Consider the following 15,920-nt stretch of genomic DNA (forward strand, 5'->3'; position numbering starts at 1 on the left):
AGGGACAGCTATTGGGGAACTGTGGGGGGGGATCTTGGAGGGTTCGTGTTCACTTAATGTAAGTTTACATTAAGGTGAATGTAAACTTCCGACTATATATATATATATATATATATATATATATATATATATATATACACACAGTTGAAGTCGGAAGTTTACATTCACCTTAGCCAAATACATTTAAACTCAGTTTTTCACAATTCCTGACATTTAATCCTAGTAAAAACTCCCTGTCTAAAGTCAGTTAGGATCACGTCTTTATTTTAAGAATGTAAAATGTCAGAATAATAGTGGAGAGAATTATTTATTTCAGCTTTTATTTCTTTCATCACATTCCCAGTGGGTCAGAAGTTTACATACACTCAATTATTATTTGGTAGCATTGCCTTTAAATTGTTTAACTTTGGTTAAATGTATATATATATATATATATATATATATATATACTGCTCAAAAAAATAAAGGGAACACTTAAACAACACAATGTAACTCCAAGTCAATCACACTTCTGTGAAATCAAACTGTCCACTTAGAAAGCAACAGTGATTGACAATAAATTTCACATGCTGTTGTGCAAATGGAATAGACAACAGGTAGAAATTATAGGCAATAAGCAAGACACTCCCAATAAAGGAGTGGTTCTGCAGGTGCAGACCAAAGACCACTTCTCAGTTCCTATGCTTCCTGGCTGATGTTTTGGTCACTTTTGAATGCTGGCGGTGCTTTCACTCTAGTGGTAGCATGAGACGGAGTCTACAACCCACACAAGTGGCTCAGGTAGTGCAGCTCATCCAGGATGGCACATCAATGCGAGCTGTTGCAAGAAGGTTTGCTGTGTCTGTCAGCGTAGTGTCCAGAGCATGGAGTAGCTACCAGGAGACAGGCCAGTACATCAGGAGATGTGGAGGAGGCCGTAGGAGGGCAACAACCCAGCAGCAGGACCGCTACCTCCGCCTTTGTGCAAGGAGGAGCACTGCCAGAGCCCTGCAAAATGACCTCCAGCAGGCCACAAATGTGCATGTGTCTGCTCAAACGGTCAGAAACAGACTCCATGAGGGTGGTATGAGGGCCCGACGTCCACAGGTGGGGGTTGTGCTTACAGCCCATCACCGTGCAGGACGTTTGGCATTTGCCAGAGAACACCAAGATTGGCAAATTCGCCACTGGCGCCCTGTGCTCTTCACAGATGAAAGCTGGTTCACACTGAGCACGTGACAGACGTGACAGAGTCTGGAGACGCCGTGGAGAACGTTCTGCTGCCTGCAACATCCTCCAGCATGACCAGTTTGGCGGTGGGTCAGTCATGGTGTAGGGTGGCATTTCTTTGGGGGGCCCCACAGCCCTCCATGTGCTCGCCAGAGGTAGCCTGACTGCCATTAGGTACCGAGATGAGATCCTCAGACCCCTTGTGAGACCATATGCTGGTGCGGTTGGCCCTGGGTTCCTCCTAATGCAAGACAATGCTAGACCTCATGTGGCTGGAGTGTGTCAGCAGTTCCTGCAAGAGGAAGGCATTGATGCTATGGACTGGCCCGCCCGTTCCCCAGACCTGAATCCAATTGAGCACATCTGGGATATCATGTCTCGCTCCATCCACCAACGCCACGTTGCACCACAGACTATCCAGGAGTTGGCGGATGCTTTAGTCCAGGTCTGGGAGGAGATCCCTCAGGAGACCATCCGCCACCTCATCAGGAGCATGCCCAGGCGTTGTAGGGAGGTCATACAAGCACGTGGAGGCCACACACACTACTGAGCCTCATTTTGACTTGTTTTAAGGACATTACATCAAAGTTGGATCAGCCTGTAGTGTGGTTTTCCACTTTAATTTTGAGTGTGACTCCAAATCCAGACCTCCATGGGTTGATAAATTGGATTTCCATTGATTATTTTTGTGTGATTTTGTTGTCAGCACATTCAACTATGTAAAGAAAAAAGTATTTAATAAGATTATTTCTTTCATTCAGATCTAGGATGTGTTGTTTAAGTGTTCCCTTTATTTTTTTGAGCAGTGTATATACATACACACACTACCATTCAAAAAATTGGGGTCACTTAGAAATGTCCTTGTTTTTGAGAGAAAAGCATTTTTTTGTCCCTTAAAATAACATCAAATTGACCAGAAATACAGTGTAGACATTGTTAATGTTGTAAATGACTATTGTAGCTGGAAACTGACATTTCTGGGGGGAATGGCCCTGGCCCTCACCCTCCGATCCAACAGGTCCCAGACGTGTTCAATGGGATTGAGATCCGGGCTTCGTTGGCCATGGTAGAACACTGATATTCCTGTTTTGCAGGAAATCACGCACAGAACGAGCAGTATGGCTGGTGGCATTGTCATGCTGGAGGGTCATGTCAGGATGAGCCTGCAGGAAGGGTACCACATGAGGGAGGAGGATGTCTTCCCTGTAACGCACAACGTTGAGATTGCCTGCAATGACAACAAGCTCAGTCTGATGATGCTGTGACACACCACCCCAAACCATGACGGACCCTCCACCTCCAAATCGATCCCGCTCCAGAGTACAGGCCTCGGTGTAACGCTCATTCCTTCTACAATAAACGCGAATCCGACCATCACCCCTGGTGAGACAAAACCGTGACTCGTCAGTGAAGAGCACTTTTTTGCCAGTCCTGTCTGGTCCAGCGACGGTGGGTTTGTGCCCATAGGCAACGTTGTTGCCGGTGATGTTTGGTGAGGACCTGCCTTACAACAGGCCTACAAGCCCTCAGTTCAGCCTCTCTCAGGCTATTGCGGACAGTCTGAGCACTGATGGAGAGATTGTGCGTTCCTGGTGTAACTCGGGCAGTTGTTGTTGCCATCCTGTACCTGTCCCGCAGGTGTGATGTTCGGATGTACCGATCCTGTGCAGGTGTTGTTACACATGGTCTGCCACTGCGAGGACGATCAGCTGTCCATTCTGTCTCCCTGTAGCGCTGTCTTAGGCATCTCACAGTACGGACATTGCAATTTATTGCCCTGGTCACATCTGCAGTCCCCATGCCTCCTTGCAGCATGCCTAAGGCACATTCACGCAGATGAGCAGGGACCCTGGGCATCTTTCTTTTGGTGTTTTTCAGAGTCAGTAGAAAGGCCTCTTTAGTGTCCTAAGTTTTCATAACTGTGACCTTAATTTCCTACCGTCTGTAAGCTGTTAGCGTCTTAACGACCGTTCCACAGGTGCATGTTCATTAATTGTTTATGGTTCATTGAACAAGCATGGAAAACAGTGTTTAACCCTTTACAATAAAGATCTGTGAAGTTATTTGAATTTTTACGAATTATTTTTTGAAAGACATGGTCCTGAAAAAGGGAAGTTTCTTTTTTTCCTGAGTTTATATCGTCAGGTGCTCTGGGATTTGATGTTGTTCTCCTAACTTTTTTAAGTTGGGAGCACCAGTGCTATCAGTGATTATAAAAAAAATGTAAAGCACTGAATACAAAGTATATTGAAACCAGGTGGTTCCACACAGGTGTGGTTCCTGAGTTAATTAAGCATTTAACATCCCATGATGCTTAGGGTTATGCATAAAAATGTCCAGTTGCCCATTATTTTTGGCTACCATGGCTAGAAGAGATCTCAGTGGCTTTGAAAGAGGGATCTCAAAGGAGCATAGGGGGTTTAAAGTGTGTGTGTGTGTGTGTGTGTGTGTGTGTGTGTGTGTTTTAACACACCGGTGCATGTAATCTCCCGTTAGTAATGTTTTAAGAAATCTAATTCCAACACACAGCGTCGTGTTAAATTCTGCCTGTTGATTGCAATTGGCCTGTATGGTAAAAGAAATGTGGCATGTGTTGTTTCAAAAAATACCTTTTTTAAATATTTGAAATTACCTGAATTCCTGAATTCCCACCAAAATTCCTAGATATTATTGATTTCATGTCTCTCATTCAAAGTGCCCTGTAGTTTAGTTGGTAGAGCAAGGCGCTTGCAATGCCAGGATAGTGGGTTTGATTCCTGGAACCACCCATACGTGAAATGTATGCACGCATGACTGTAAGTCACTTTGGATAACAGCGTCTGCTAAATTGTATATATCTATACATTATATATATATATATTATCATTCTGATGTAATTATATAATGGTTTATGTGCAGTCAACATTTGATAGATTTTCAAAATCCAAAAAGTGTTGAATATCTTGCTCCATTATACAGCTGTTACATTTATAAGAATTGTATTTTTGACCTTTTTATACATTTTGACGACCCTTGCTAAAACAACCGTATGTTGTCATAGAGTCACGTGTTTACCTTCAAAGCTACATAACACAGTATGCTACATAAAGCAGGTTGCTGTGACGACAGCAGTTTGTGTCTGCGTCGTGTTGATTGGTAACCTCACTCCTCGGTTTGAAATGTCTCTACCCGCACCATTGAGTTGCTAGCTTGACGGTGGCGCAGCTGGCTAAGATGTTCCACAAGAGGGCGGTCACGTGTGATTGCCAGACAGAGGATTCGAGATCACTCCCAGTGGCGGTTGTATATGGAAGGAAGCGAAGCTGTTGAGCAGCACAGTGAGAAGTGCTTACCTGTAGCAGTTGTTGTGGAACTTGTTGTAAGAAGACAGTGTGATGAGGCCTCCCCAGGCTGCTGACAGAGAGAAGAAGATCTGGGTGGCAGCATCCTTCCACACCTAGAGTGACACACACAAATTCACACTCACTGTTAGACACAGAGGGATGGGCAGAGAAATGTGTGTGAACGCATGTGTGTGTGAGTCTATTTGTGTGCCTGTGCGCACTTACGTGTGTGTATGTATACCTTAGCATCATTGAGTTTCTCCCACTTGGGTGTGATGAAGTAGAGGATGCCGTCACCAGCCCCTGGGAGGGTCACTCCTCTGAACAACAGAATGACCAGAACCACATAGGGGAACGTAGCTGTGAAATACACCACCTAGGAGATGGGAGAGGAAGAACAAAACGAAGGGAGAGTTAGCAGGTTGTGTGATATGCGCTGATTCAACACTTTTAGTTTAAAAACAAACCCACTAGAGGGCAACATTACATATTAATTCACAGAACTAAACACTTTCTTTTATAATTCTGGGATTTCACAGGGGGAAATTATTCAAATCCAAAGGAGGTTAAAGGAGGTACCACATGAGCAGAGCGTGAGATATTTATCTTACTTTCCCTGATGACTTGATTCCTTTGGCCAGGGAGAGGTAGACTATCAACCAGGCCAGCAGCAAGCAGCCTGCGAGGGGCCAGCGGATGTCTCCAGGGTACTCTATCCCTTTGGAGATGTGCAAGACATTGTACCTAGAGAGAGAGAGAGAGAGAGAGAGAGAGAGAGAGGAGGTTATTTCCCAATCACATAAAACAGCTTTTTCAGATCTGACATGTATTATTTCTACATATCAATCAATAGCGGGAAATAATAGTGTCTATACAGCCCAATAACTGTGGCCTAATTATGTAAGAAAGGATATAGTATGAGAAATCACAAGTATCATCAGTAGGCAGGCCTACTTCAAACATAGAACCTCTATGTAAATATGATAAAGGTTATTATAGAATTTTTTTTTAAATTACTATATTTTTCTTGAATACTTTTTTAGATGTTGTATTGTCTGCAAGGAGAACTTGCAAGTATGCATTTCATTATACTGTGTACACTACACTGTATCCTGTGCATATGACAAATAAACTTTGATTTGACTTACTTGAAGTACTCCTCGCTGGGGCTGACGTAAGTTTTGTTATCTGGATAGGTCATGTTAACCAGTTTGGTCAGGTTTCCAATGGCTTGAGCCGACAGACAGAACGAGCTGTTCTTTACAGAGGTGATGTTTTTGTCATGGAGGATACACGTGTCTGTCACAACCAGAACAGACAGACAGGTTTACATACAGTGTATCGAATCAGAGAAAATAAATATCTCAACAGTGACAAACATCTTTATAATCTGGTTTAAAAACTGTATCAACTCTCACAACTTTCTCAGGTGGTAGTGTAGAATGTAGAATAGATACTTGCCCAGCATGTTTTATATATGTAATGGTTATTTTTCTTGTAACAGAACTGTAAATACAAGTTGTGCTTATTAGGAAATAAACTTTTTCCCAAATGTAGCCTACACTTAGAATAAACGTAGAAACGTTAATCATGTTTGACAGAGTAGATCTAATTTCCCTTTGTATAATCATCATAAGTTTGTTGTATTACCAATGAAACCTACGGGTTGACACAGCATCAATGCCAGTGCATGCTCCTCAGAGGAGGAAAGGGAGGACCGTCCTCCTCAGTGAATTTCATTAAAAAAGTAAACATTTAAAAATGTATCCTTTTTAGATAAAACTATACTAAATATAAATCACATGTCACCAAATAATTGATTAAAACACAATATTTTGCAAAGAAGGTCTACAGTAGCCTCAACAGCACTCTGTGGGGTAGCATGGTGTAGCTGGAGGACAGCTAGCTTCCATCCTCCTATGAGTACATTGACTACAATACAAAACCTAAGAGACTCATGGTTCTCACCCCCTTCCATAGACTTACACAGTAATTATGACAACTTCCGGAGGACATCCTCCAACCTATCAGAGCTCTTGTAGCATGAACTGACATGTTGTCAACCCAATCAAAGGATGGGAGAATGAATCTAGTACTGAAAGCATAAGCTACAGCTAGCAAGCACTGCAGTGCATAAAATGTGATGAGTAGTTGACTCAGAGAGAGAAAGAAAATAGTTGAACAGTTTTCAACAAATAAATGTCTTCCTAAATGAAGGAGAAGCAAGAGAGAAATAGAGATTTAGATTTAGATGTAGTTATATTACCTATGCTGACTATGATGTTAATTTAGATAATATGGTGACAACGATGTAGGCTGTGTGTAGCGGTTTGGCTTGGAAAGGTTTTTTTGCCTGGTTATACAGCTGATGTCTTGTGCATTGAAGTCCACAAGCGAAGGGGAGAGGTGAAAGGAGGAGAGTGCATAACGTAGATGCGAGAAGGAATACAATGTGGCTGCTATGAAACTGAGAACTGTATTTACCCACGATCAGGGGTGTAGGAGTCATTTTGGCCTGTTTATGAGTTGTGTACAGTGAGGGAAAAAAGTATTTCATCCGCTGCTGATTTTGTAAGTTTGCCTACTGACAAAGAAATGATCAGTCTATAATTTTAATGGTAGGTTTATTTGAACAGTGAGAGACAGAATAACAACAAAAAAATCCAGAAAAACGCATGTCAAAAATGTTATAAAATGATTTGCATTTTAATGAGGGAAATAAGTATTTCACCCCTCTGCAAAACATGACTTAGTACTTGGTGGCAAAACCCTTGTTGGCAATCACAGAGGTCAGACGTTTCTTGAAGTTGGCCACCAGGTTTGCACACATCTCAGGAGGGATTTTGTCCCACTCCTCTTTGCAGATCTCCAAGTCATTAAGGTTTTGAGGCTGACGTTTGGCAGCTCGAACCTTCAGCTCCCTCCACAGATTTTCTATGGGATTAAGGTCTGGAGACTGGCTAGGCCACTCCAGGACTTTCATGTGCTTCTTCTTGAGCCACTCCTTTGTTGCCTTGCCCGTGTGTTTTGGGTCATTGTCATGCTGGAATACCCATCCACGACCCATTTTCAATGCCCTGGCTGGGGGAAGGAGGTTTTCACCCAAGATTTGATGGTACATGGCCTCGTCCATCGTCCCTTTGATGAGGTGAAGTTGTCCTGGCCCCTTAGCAGAAAAACACCCCCAAAGCATAATGTTTCCACCTCCATGTTTGACGGTGGGGAGGGTGTTCTTGGGGTCACAGGCAGCATTCCTCCTCCTCCAAACACGGCGAGTTGAGTTGATGCCAAAGAGCTCCAATTTGGTCTCATCTGACCACAACACTTTCACCCAGTTGTCCTCTGAATCATTCAGATGTTCATTGGCAAACTTCAGACGGGCATGTATATGTGCTTTCTTGAGCAGGGGGACCTTGCGGGCACTGCAGGATTTCAGTCCTTCACGGCGTAGTGTGTTACCAATTGTTTTCTTGGTGACTATGGTCCCAGCTGCCTTGAGATCATTGACAAGATCCTCCCGTGTAGTTCTGGGCTGATTCCTCACCGTTCTCATGATCATTGCAACTCCACGAGGTGAGATCTTGCATGGAACCCCAGGCCGAGGGAGATTGACAAGTTCTTTTGTGTTTCTTCCATTTGCGAATAATCACACCAACTGTTGTCACCTTCTCACCAAGCTGCTTGGCGATGGTCTTGTGTCCCATTCCAGCCTTGTGTAGGTCTACAATCTTGTCCCTGACATCCTTGGAAAGCTCTTTGGTCTTGGCCATGGTGGAGAGTTTGGAATCTGATTGATTGATTGCTTCTGTGGACATGTGTCTTTTATACAGGTACAAGCTGAGATTAGGAGCACTCCCTTTAAGAGTGTGCTCCTAATCTCAGCTCGTATAAAAGACACCTGGGAGCCAGAAATCTTTCTGATTGAGAGGGGGTCAAATACTTATTTCCCTCATTAAAATGCAAATCAATTTATTACATTTTTGATATGCGTTTTTCTGGATTTTTTTGTTGTTATTCTGTCTCTCACTGTTCAAATAAACCTACCATTAAAATTAGACTGATAATTTCTTTGTCAGTGGGCAAACGTACAACATCAGCAGGGGATCAAATACTTTTTTTCCTTCACTGTATATGTTGTCTGACAAGGGTTATTTCTACTTGTTTTGTACACTAGAGAGCACTATATGTTAGGTTCAGGGGTCACTGGTCGTGTGTGCATATAGGTAGCACAGGTGACCAGGAAGGTTTAGCACAGGTAAGAGGAGAGCACATACAGTTCTTACCGTATAACATATATGGCTTATAGAATGCATCTCTCTGCACCTTTTGTATAGGAATATGGGTTTTGGAACTATTTATATACGCAATAAATGGGAACGTCACCACAAAAGAGTAACGTTTGGAAAGCTGATTTTTATGGACACGTTATGGACAGCTCTCTCCTGTGCCAGAGGCAATTTATAGGGAATCACCACTACAAGGGGTGTATTCATTCAGCCGATTCTGTTGAAAAACATTTCTTAAACAGAACCAAGCGGAACAAAACGGGGATAAACATAACTGAATTGTCCAAAAGAAACTCTTGTTTGCAACTGTTGGATTAATGATTACACCCACTTTCAGCTAGATGCAGGCAAGAGTGTGCAAGGCGGTATTGAATGTCACTGTCTGTCCATGTGTCACATCAAATTATTCACTCGAACTGTGTGCACCTACATTGTAAACTTTCATTCATAGGCTAGGTTGTAGCAACCTCATGATGAGTATAGGGACAATTTGAGTACCTTAACCTATCGCTGTTACATTTAACTGGGTGAATGGAATATGAATGACAGTCATCCAATATGCTGTAATAGAAATAAGGCCAAGCTCATAAAAAAAGAAATCTGAAACGGCACTGACCGCCACTGATCAATGCTATTCAAGGATACAGAGAGACCAGGGAGAGTACAGTTACTGTAATTGACCAAGAGAGGGCAGTCTGGCGCACACTGCGGCACTGCAGCAACTCCACTACAGTAAATGTGTCAAGCAAGCAACTTTTGTGCTGAATTCACTAAAATGCAATAGACAAAACAGGCATTTTCTTAATCAAATTTCGATTTTTTTCCCCCAATGCAACTGGGAAAAAAATATTCGGTCATACTGGGAGCCTTTCTTTTATCAATTTATCTTCTTTTTTTTTTTATTAATTGTAGCCCAATGTAACCTAAAAACAATTACTCATAATTGCACCAGTGCAAAACTAATTTTGTCTACTTAGCCTTCACCTTAATATTGAAAATACACATTTTGTATAACTGCTTTGTGCTCATGACATGTTTAGAGTAGAATAAAGATATAATCAGGAGAAAAAAATATCACACACTTGTAACCTACACACAGTTGAAAAAAGAACTTGAGACCCACAGAAGAAATATACAAATCTATATAATAAACCTAGTAAGCAAAAGTAGCACTTTTGGATGTATATGAAACTAGAAAACAATGCTTAAAATAACTGGCCACTCTACACGATATGTCAGGTTACAGAAAGAGACCTTAGCTGAGGGGTGCGTTGCGCATTGCGCAATGGCGATGGGGTGCCTATGTGTATGTGTGTGTGCGCATGCATGATAGTGTGTGTGCGTTCTGACGCATTGTAGTCTTACCTAAGAGAAGCATGTCTTTGTCCTTACAGTCCAACGTGTTCCACTCGTTCTTACAGTTAGCCCATGGCAGTGAGCCCTTCAACGAAGCGAACAGGTAGTACAGTGTCCAGCACATAATAATGTTATAGTATATGGCTATCAAGACAGATATTATCAACATGGCAATCCCGCAACCTAAAATAAATAAATGAGACGAAATATATAAATTACTCTTAAGCAGGCAGAGGAGCTTGATCAAAAGTTATTATATCATAATAAGTAGTTATCATTTTTTTCTGAAATTAGAGTATGTTACATGTTTTAAATACGTGACTTTATGAGTTTGGATCGCAGCCTGTATATGCGCAGTTTACCTTGCAGAGCCGGGATGGCTTTCCACACGGACACGGGGCCCTGGCTGGCAAACTGACCCAGGGAAACCTCCAATAAAAAGATAGGGATCCCGGCGAGGCACAACATTATCAGGTAGGGGATCAAAAAAGCACCTATATACACAGGGAAACGGGGAAGCATTTCAAAGTAGCGCACAGGTAGAACTGAAAAGAGATTACTCAAACTTGGCTCACATGATTTAAAAAGAAGGCTATAACAGACTTAATTCGACTGCCTTTCTCATGAAATAAAGAGATGCTGTATAGAGGGTAATAATGAAATAAATGTGGCATATCTAATTAGGCTACATGTAAGGGAAGCAAATAAGTATAACACCTACATTGTAAACTTGCATTCATAGGCTAGGTTGTAGCAACCTCATGATGGGTATAGGGAAAATGTGAGTATCATGTAGTAGCCTTAACCTATTGATGTTACATTTAACTGGGTGAATGGAATATGAACGACAGTCATCCAACATGCTGTAATAGAAAAAAAGGCCAAGCTCATTAAAAAAATGATGTGTTATACTTATTTGCATGTAGCCTAATTAGTTCTATAAGGTAATTAATTCACCCATCACGAGTGTAGACCAAACTAAATTGAAATGAAGATAGGCCTAGTAATAATAATTATTATTTTTATAATAATATAAATAATATTTTATTTACAGATCTGATTATCAATCATAAAGCCTAAATAAATGAACTAAAATCCACGAAAAAGAGTCTCCTAGAAGCTGAAAAATAATGTTAGCTAGACGCTTTCTAGAACTGTTTAGATAACTTGTCATAATAAAAAGTCGCCTATTCATTTTGAGAAGAAAAAGCAAACAAAAAGGAAAGTCAATAATATGTTTTTCGACACTAATTTCAACTCCAATGATATAGCCTAGCAAGTGAATTAATTAAAGTAATGTATTTTAGTTTGACAATGTTAAAATACATTAAGCATACTGTTGTTTAAACAATGGCAAAACAACAATACAAATCATCCAGGATATGAACACAATTAAGTCGACTTACTCCCATTGTGTTCCTCGAATTGAATTAAATCGTCAATTTCGTTCATATCAATTATGCGTGATGTCAAACATCTAAATCTATCATTGTGGAGCAATGGAATATCTAAGTCAAATAACACTAATCAGTTTTGGGATACGTTTTATTTATTTTCCGCATTTAGGTGCTTGTGCATTTACAACTTTAGTGACATTAGCAGTGCAGGTACATTCTCAACTCAGCACTCTCCTTACCTCCACCATTTTGGAAGGCAAGGTATGGAAACCTCCACACGTTTCCCAGTCCCACGGCATAACCAACCATGGACAGGATGAAATCCAATTTATTAGTCCAGTTTCCCCTGGCCTTATTCTCATCTCCACTCTCGTCCTCCTGGGGAAAACAGTGGATTTTAGTGGTTTCATGTACATTAAGTAACCATATTGGACTTCAATTTAGTATAGCCTATCATTAAAACGTCTCAGATCCCAAACCCCTTCCTTTTCTGGGCGAACGATCCGCTTCGTTATTCGATCTATTAAATTGGACACAAGTATAGGCTATTTGCAACAGTCAGAAAATACAAACGCACTCCGCTTCAACGCACACAACAATCGCGGGAATACCACTATTTGATTGATGCGAGCATTTTAAAACATGACAGGGCAAATTCATATGAATATTCATAAACACATATAATTCAAATTTCCTCATTTCTGATTCCGTGCCAAGAGGGGTAGAGGGAGACCGGGACCAAGCTTATCAATGGAGCACTGTCAGAAAGGCGCGCGGGCGGGAGACTAGAGTGAGAGGAGGGGAGAGAGGAGGAGAGTGGCGAGGAATGCCCTCTCGGGGATTGGAACAATGGGCAGAATGCGCAGCCTTATGTAACCCATTGCCAAGCGCTGTCATGGGTTTACTGAGACCAATCCCGAGAGAGCATGATGCGGGGTTTCTATCCCTCTTTCTTTCTATACCTGACACACGGAGCAGCGCAGTGCGGGGGATATACCATTACCGTATGCTGATACACAAACAACCATTTTACAGTAGGCATATTCCTTTATCTTACTGCAGTGGGAAGATTCTTTCATTCAGCACATTCAGGATGACGTTTTAGACCAACTTTTGTTGACAGATTTTTATCAAATAGATAGTCTATTCTAGCCAAAGGCAGAGGGGTCAGGACATCGAAATCGATAGCCTACCTTTTTCGTTCTGTATTTTGATAATTTCCTACAATAACTGGGAATTATTCTAAACTATTATATTGGTGAATTCTACCCGATTTATAGACAATTGCAACCTATGGTTACTGCATCTGGCCATCGCAAATGGAAACTCACTTGAATAGGCTATATAGATCATATTCTCTCAAATCACCCCTCAGCGTCAGTCTCCAGAGCTGGACTATCTCAGAAGGAGTCCCATGGGACCGTAATTACAACTTCTCAGCCGCAGCATGTCACCCCCACCTCGGCTTCCTTATCCGTGAAAGACCCGATAACACCACAGCCAATTCTCTATCTTAATAGGCAATACAGGTTGCATGTCAGATAGATCACCATTCACTCCAAACCGCGGTTCGTCTTGTAGTGGAAACCCCCCTCTAAGCTCTCCTGACCCTGGTTGGGCTATCCTCCCGTATCGAAACAATTCGTTTGAGCCCACTTACCCCTGTCACGGCGCCGGGCTGAACAGACGTGTTGCCATCTGCGCCCAGAATGATGGTGGTCTGACTCATGGTGGTCCAGTTGCCCGATGCATTGTTTTGATCCCCGGTAGCCCTAAGCGGGTCCACGCACTGGACAGGGGCAACCCGGGCAGCAGAACCACCAACTGAGCTGGTGGAATCCTCACGGAAGGCCGAGTTCGCAGCCACGGATCCAGGCACCGGCAGAGCGGCATTTTTAAATGTTCCATAGACTTTACTGACTTCTCCCGGGTTATTTTCCGTGGGACAGAAAGTTTTGCTCTCGTTGGATGGTGCTGGCTGAGGGGCCGGGTAAGCGGCGGACGTTTGGTTAAGGGCATTATACGGTTTGTTTGCTGAAACTCCCACCGCTCCCTCCGGCTGGTGCAACGGTTTAAAACCGGTAGGAGCATTGGCCGGCTGTTTGGTCATCTCTCTCTGGTCGGAGAAATCCTGCAACATGTAATTTACAGATGAGGCTCAGCACACAAGACAAGGGATACAACAAATATCTAAAAAGGCTTTACAAACAGAAACACTTTAAGATGCATTTACCAGGTCGGTGTTAGCACTAGTAGGCTATGAATTTGAGAATGAGATTATTTTAGCACTATAATGTTCAGATCAAACCTATAGGCTAATCACCTACAATAAAAACGAATGCACCAGTGGTGGTTGTTTCTGCAGTGTTTTAAAAGCCCTTTGTCGCATGTTTTGGCTCCGCTGCTCTGGGCTTCAGATCACGGTCTGCGGGGGTTTGCTTCTCCTGTTCGCAAGAATCTTTAATTTTACGCCCCATTTCCCCCCATGTCATTCAGCTCCACACAGCTACTGATTTTTATGGGCAATAGACAAGCTGCCGGGCTCTTGACAGCTCCCCTCTCCCTGGCAGGCATGTGTGATCACTGGCACCGGGCTACAGCTCTGAGAGGACCCGGGCGTGCAGAAATACAAATTACTATCTCCGCATATATAGCCCAACCAAGAGGAAACAAAGCAATGTAAGAGAGCGCGGGATTTCTAAACACAAACATGCTACATTTAAATTGAAGTTAAAAAAAGGGAAAAAGAGATAGCGTTTCTGCGTGTTTTACCTAGCACCTTGCATATATGCTATAAAAAGGACACGCTCTGATTTCGTTTCTCTTAAATTAAAAACAAACACATTCAAGACAAATAGCCCTACTTGAAGTACTTGAATGGAAAATATCGAACGAAATACAAGTGTTTTCGATTGAATTGAATGCATCTTTTGCTCAGAGATTGCAAAGTGAATGCAAGTTGTGAAAAGTTTTTGCACCGTGGACAACGCACAACGCGGCTACAAAATATAACCCATTATCCAGCATGCAGTTTGAATAAATGAAAATATTTCCACAAAACGAACTTAGGCTGCTTCAACCATGTAGATAAATAAGATAACTCGAATGACAAATGTAATCTAGAATTAAAAAAAAAATAAACAAAGTATTTAGCCTACTCACCATTTGTGAAGACGCTTAAGACGTGCTGACGTTGAAAAACAGCTGTAAAGAGAACTGGAAGATGTAGGAGTGGATTTGGCCGTGCTTAGTGTAAAGCTTTCTATACCTCAGTGGGAAAGATTGGGTTTGCGTCAGTGCGGAGCAAGGTGCCCTTCGCTTGACATTTTCTTGATAATAAGAGTTTGATAAATCATTGGCCTTGGATTCAGATTTTTAAAGCGACACCGGGCGAAGACGCGCAGGATCGTGCCCATGTTGTCCACGCACATGCCGCTCAGTGTGTGCGTGTTTGGACTGACTCATTCACCAGCTGATTAATAATACACTTTTCTCGAGGGCATGTGTACGTACACACGCGCTAGGGAGGATTTGCATGTAGGACTACATACATTTTGGGGAGGGAGAATGCATGCAGCACTGCAATTCGTGAGCGAAAATGTACCATTCCCGGGAGATAGGACGACACTGACGGGGAAACTATTTCGTTAAATGGTTTCTATTTTTGCTAAATTATGGGGTTTATTGTGTTGTAAATATGCCTACTTTGCGTTTATGCTATTGGACATTTCATAAGAAAGTAATATGTTGAAAACACTGAACATGTAGCTTAACATCTAGTATCAAATTTGACTTCTTTAGCCTATATTTTAATATTAGGAACACATAATTATATAGGCTACGACATATGATTATCAATATTAAAATATGATTTTTTGTTTCCATAAAGCCTGTGTTAGTAAATGTTTTTTTTTACAGGCTATACAGTTTGGGCTATACTGTATATTTATCAAAGATTCTAAATATCCACCATAACAATTATTTACACCATTATCCTTGTACAAATATTTCTGAAGTGTGTGATGACAAAAACTGCAGACTGCTGCAAAGTATTTTTTTTAAAGCCTCCAGGCTATATATAGGCTTTACTATGCTTCAAGGAATTTAAGCACACATGCGGTATAGGGTTATACGTTTCTGTGTGCGTCACCGAGACAAGCACTGATCAAGTGTAGAAAAAAAAGTGGGCGAGGTCTTCATGAAACGACTGAAGCTACTCATTTGTTAATCTCTTACGCAAGAAGGACACTTTTTTTTTAACACGTGGTCATTGAGGTATCGCGCTACACTGGAGGCTTTGGAACTTTCCCAGCACCACAAATAGCCTGCCCTAAAATACTGCATTGCGC

At 41.9% G+C, this 15,920-nt stretch overlaps 1 protein-coding gene across 4 annotated transcripts in view; it reads right to left on the minus strand.

The window, feature by feature from the left end:
• Window positions 1–15,280, minus strand: part of LOC115202826 (sodium- and chloride-dependent glycine transporter 2) — a 54,465-nt gene extending 39,185 nt beyond the window's left edge. For 2 of the 4 annotated variants that reach the window (XM_029766877.1, XM_029766880.1), the window contains exons 1-8: window positions 13,232–13,871; window positions 11,811–11,949; window positions 10,537–10,668; window positions 10,184–10,357; window positions 5,681–5,831; window positions 5,144–5,276; window positions 4,774–4,908; window positions 4,542–4,645 (exon numbers count right to left, since the gene is read on the minus strand). In XM_029766877.1, the coding sequence (XP_029622737.1) occupies window positions 4,542–4,645; window positions 4,774–4,908; window positions 5,144–5,276; window positions 5,681–5,831; window positions 10,184–10,357; window positions 10,537–10,668; window positions 11,811–11,949; window positions 13,232–13,711 (1,448 nt within the window). In that variant the 5' untranslated portion in view covers window positions 13,712–13,871. Of the gene's footprint in view, window positions 1–4,541; window positions 4,646–4,773; window positions 4,909–5,143; window positions 5,277–5,680; window positions 5,832–10,183; window positions 10,358–10,536; window positions 10,669–11,810; window positions 11,950–13,231; window positions 13,872–13,898; window positions 14,031–14,733 lie in introns of those variants that run through there. The other 2 variants (XM_029766878.1, XM_029766879.1) reach the window with 2 other exon arrangements.
• Between the last annotated feature and the right edge of the window lie 640 nt (window positions 15,281–15,920).

The sequence above is a fragment of the Salmo trutta genome, chromosome 12 (assembly GCF_901001165.1).
Source record: "Salmo trutta chromosome 12, fSalTru1.1, whole genome shotgun sequence".
NCBI lineage: Eukaryota > Metazoa > Chordata > Actinopteri > Salmoniformes > Salmonidae > Salmo > Salmo trutta.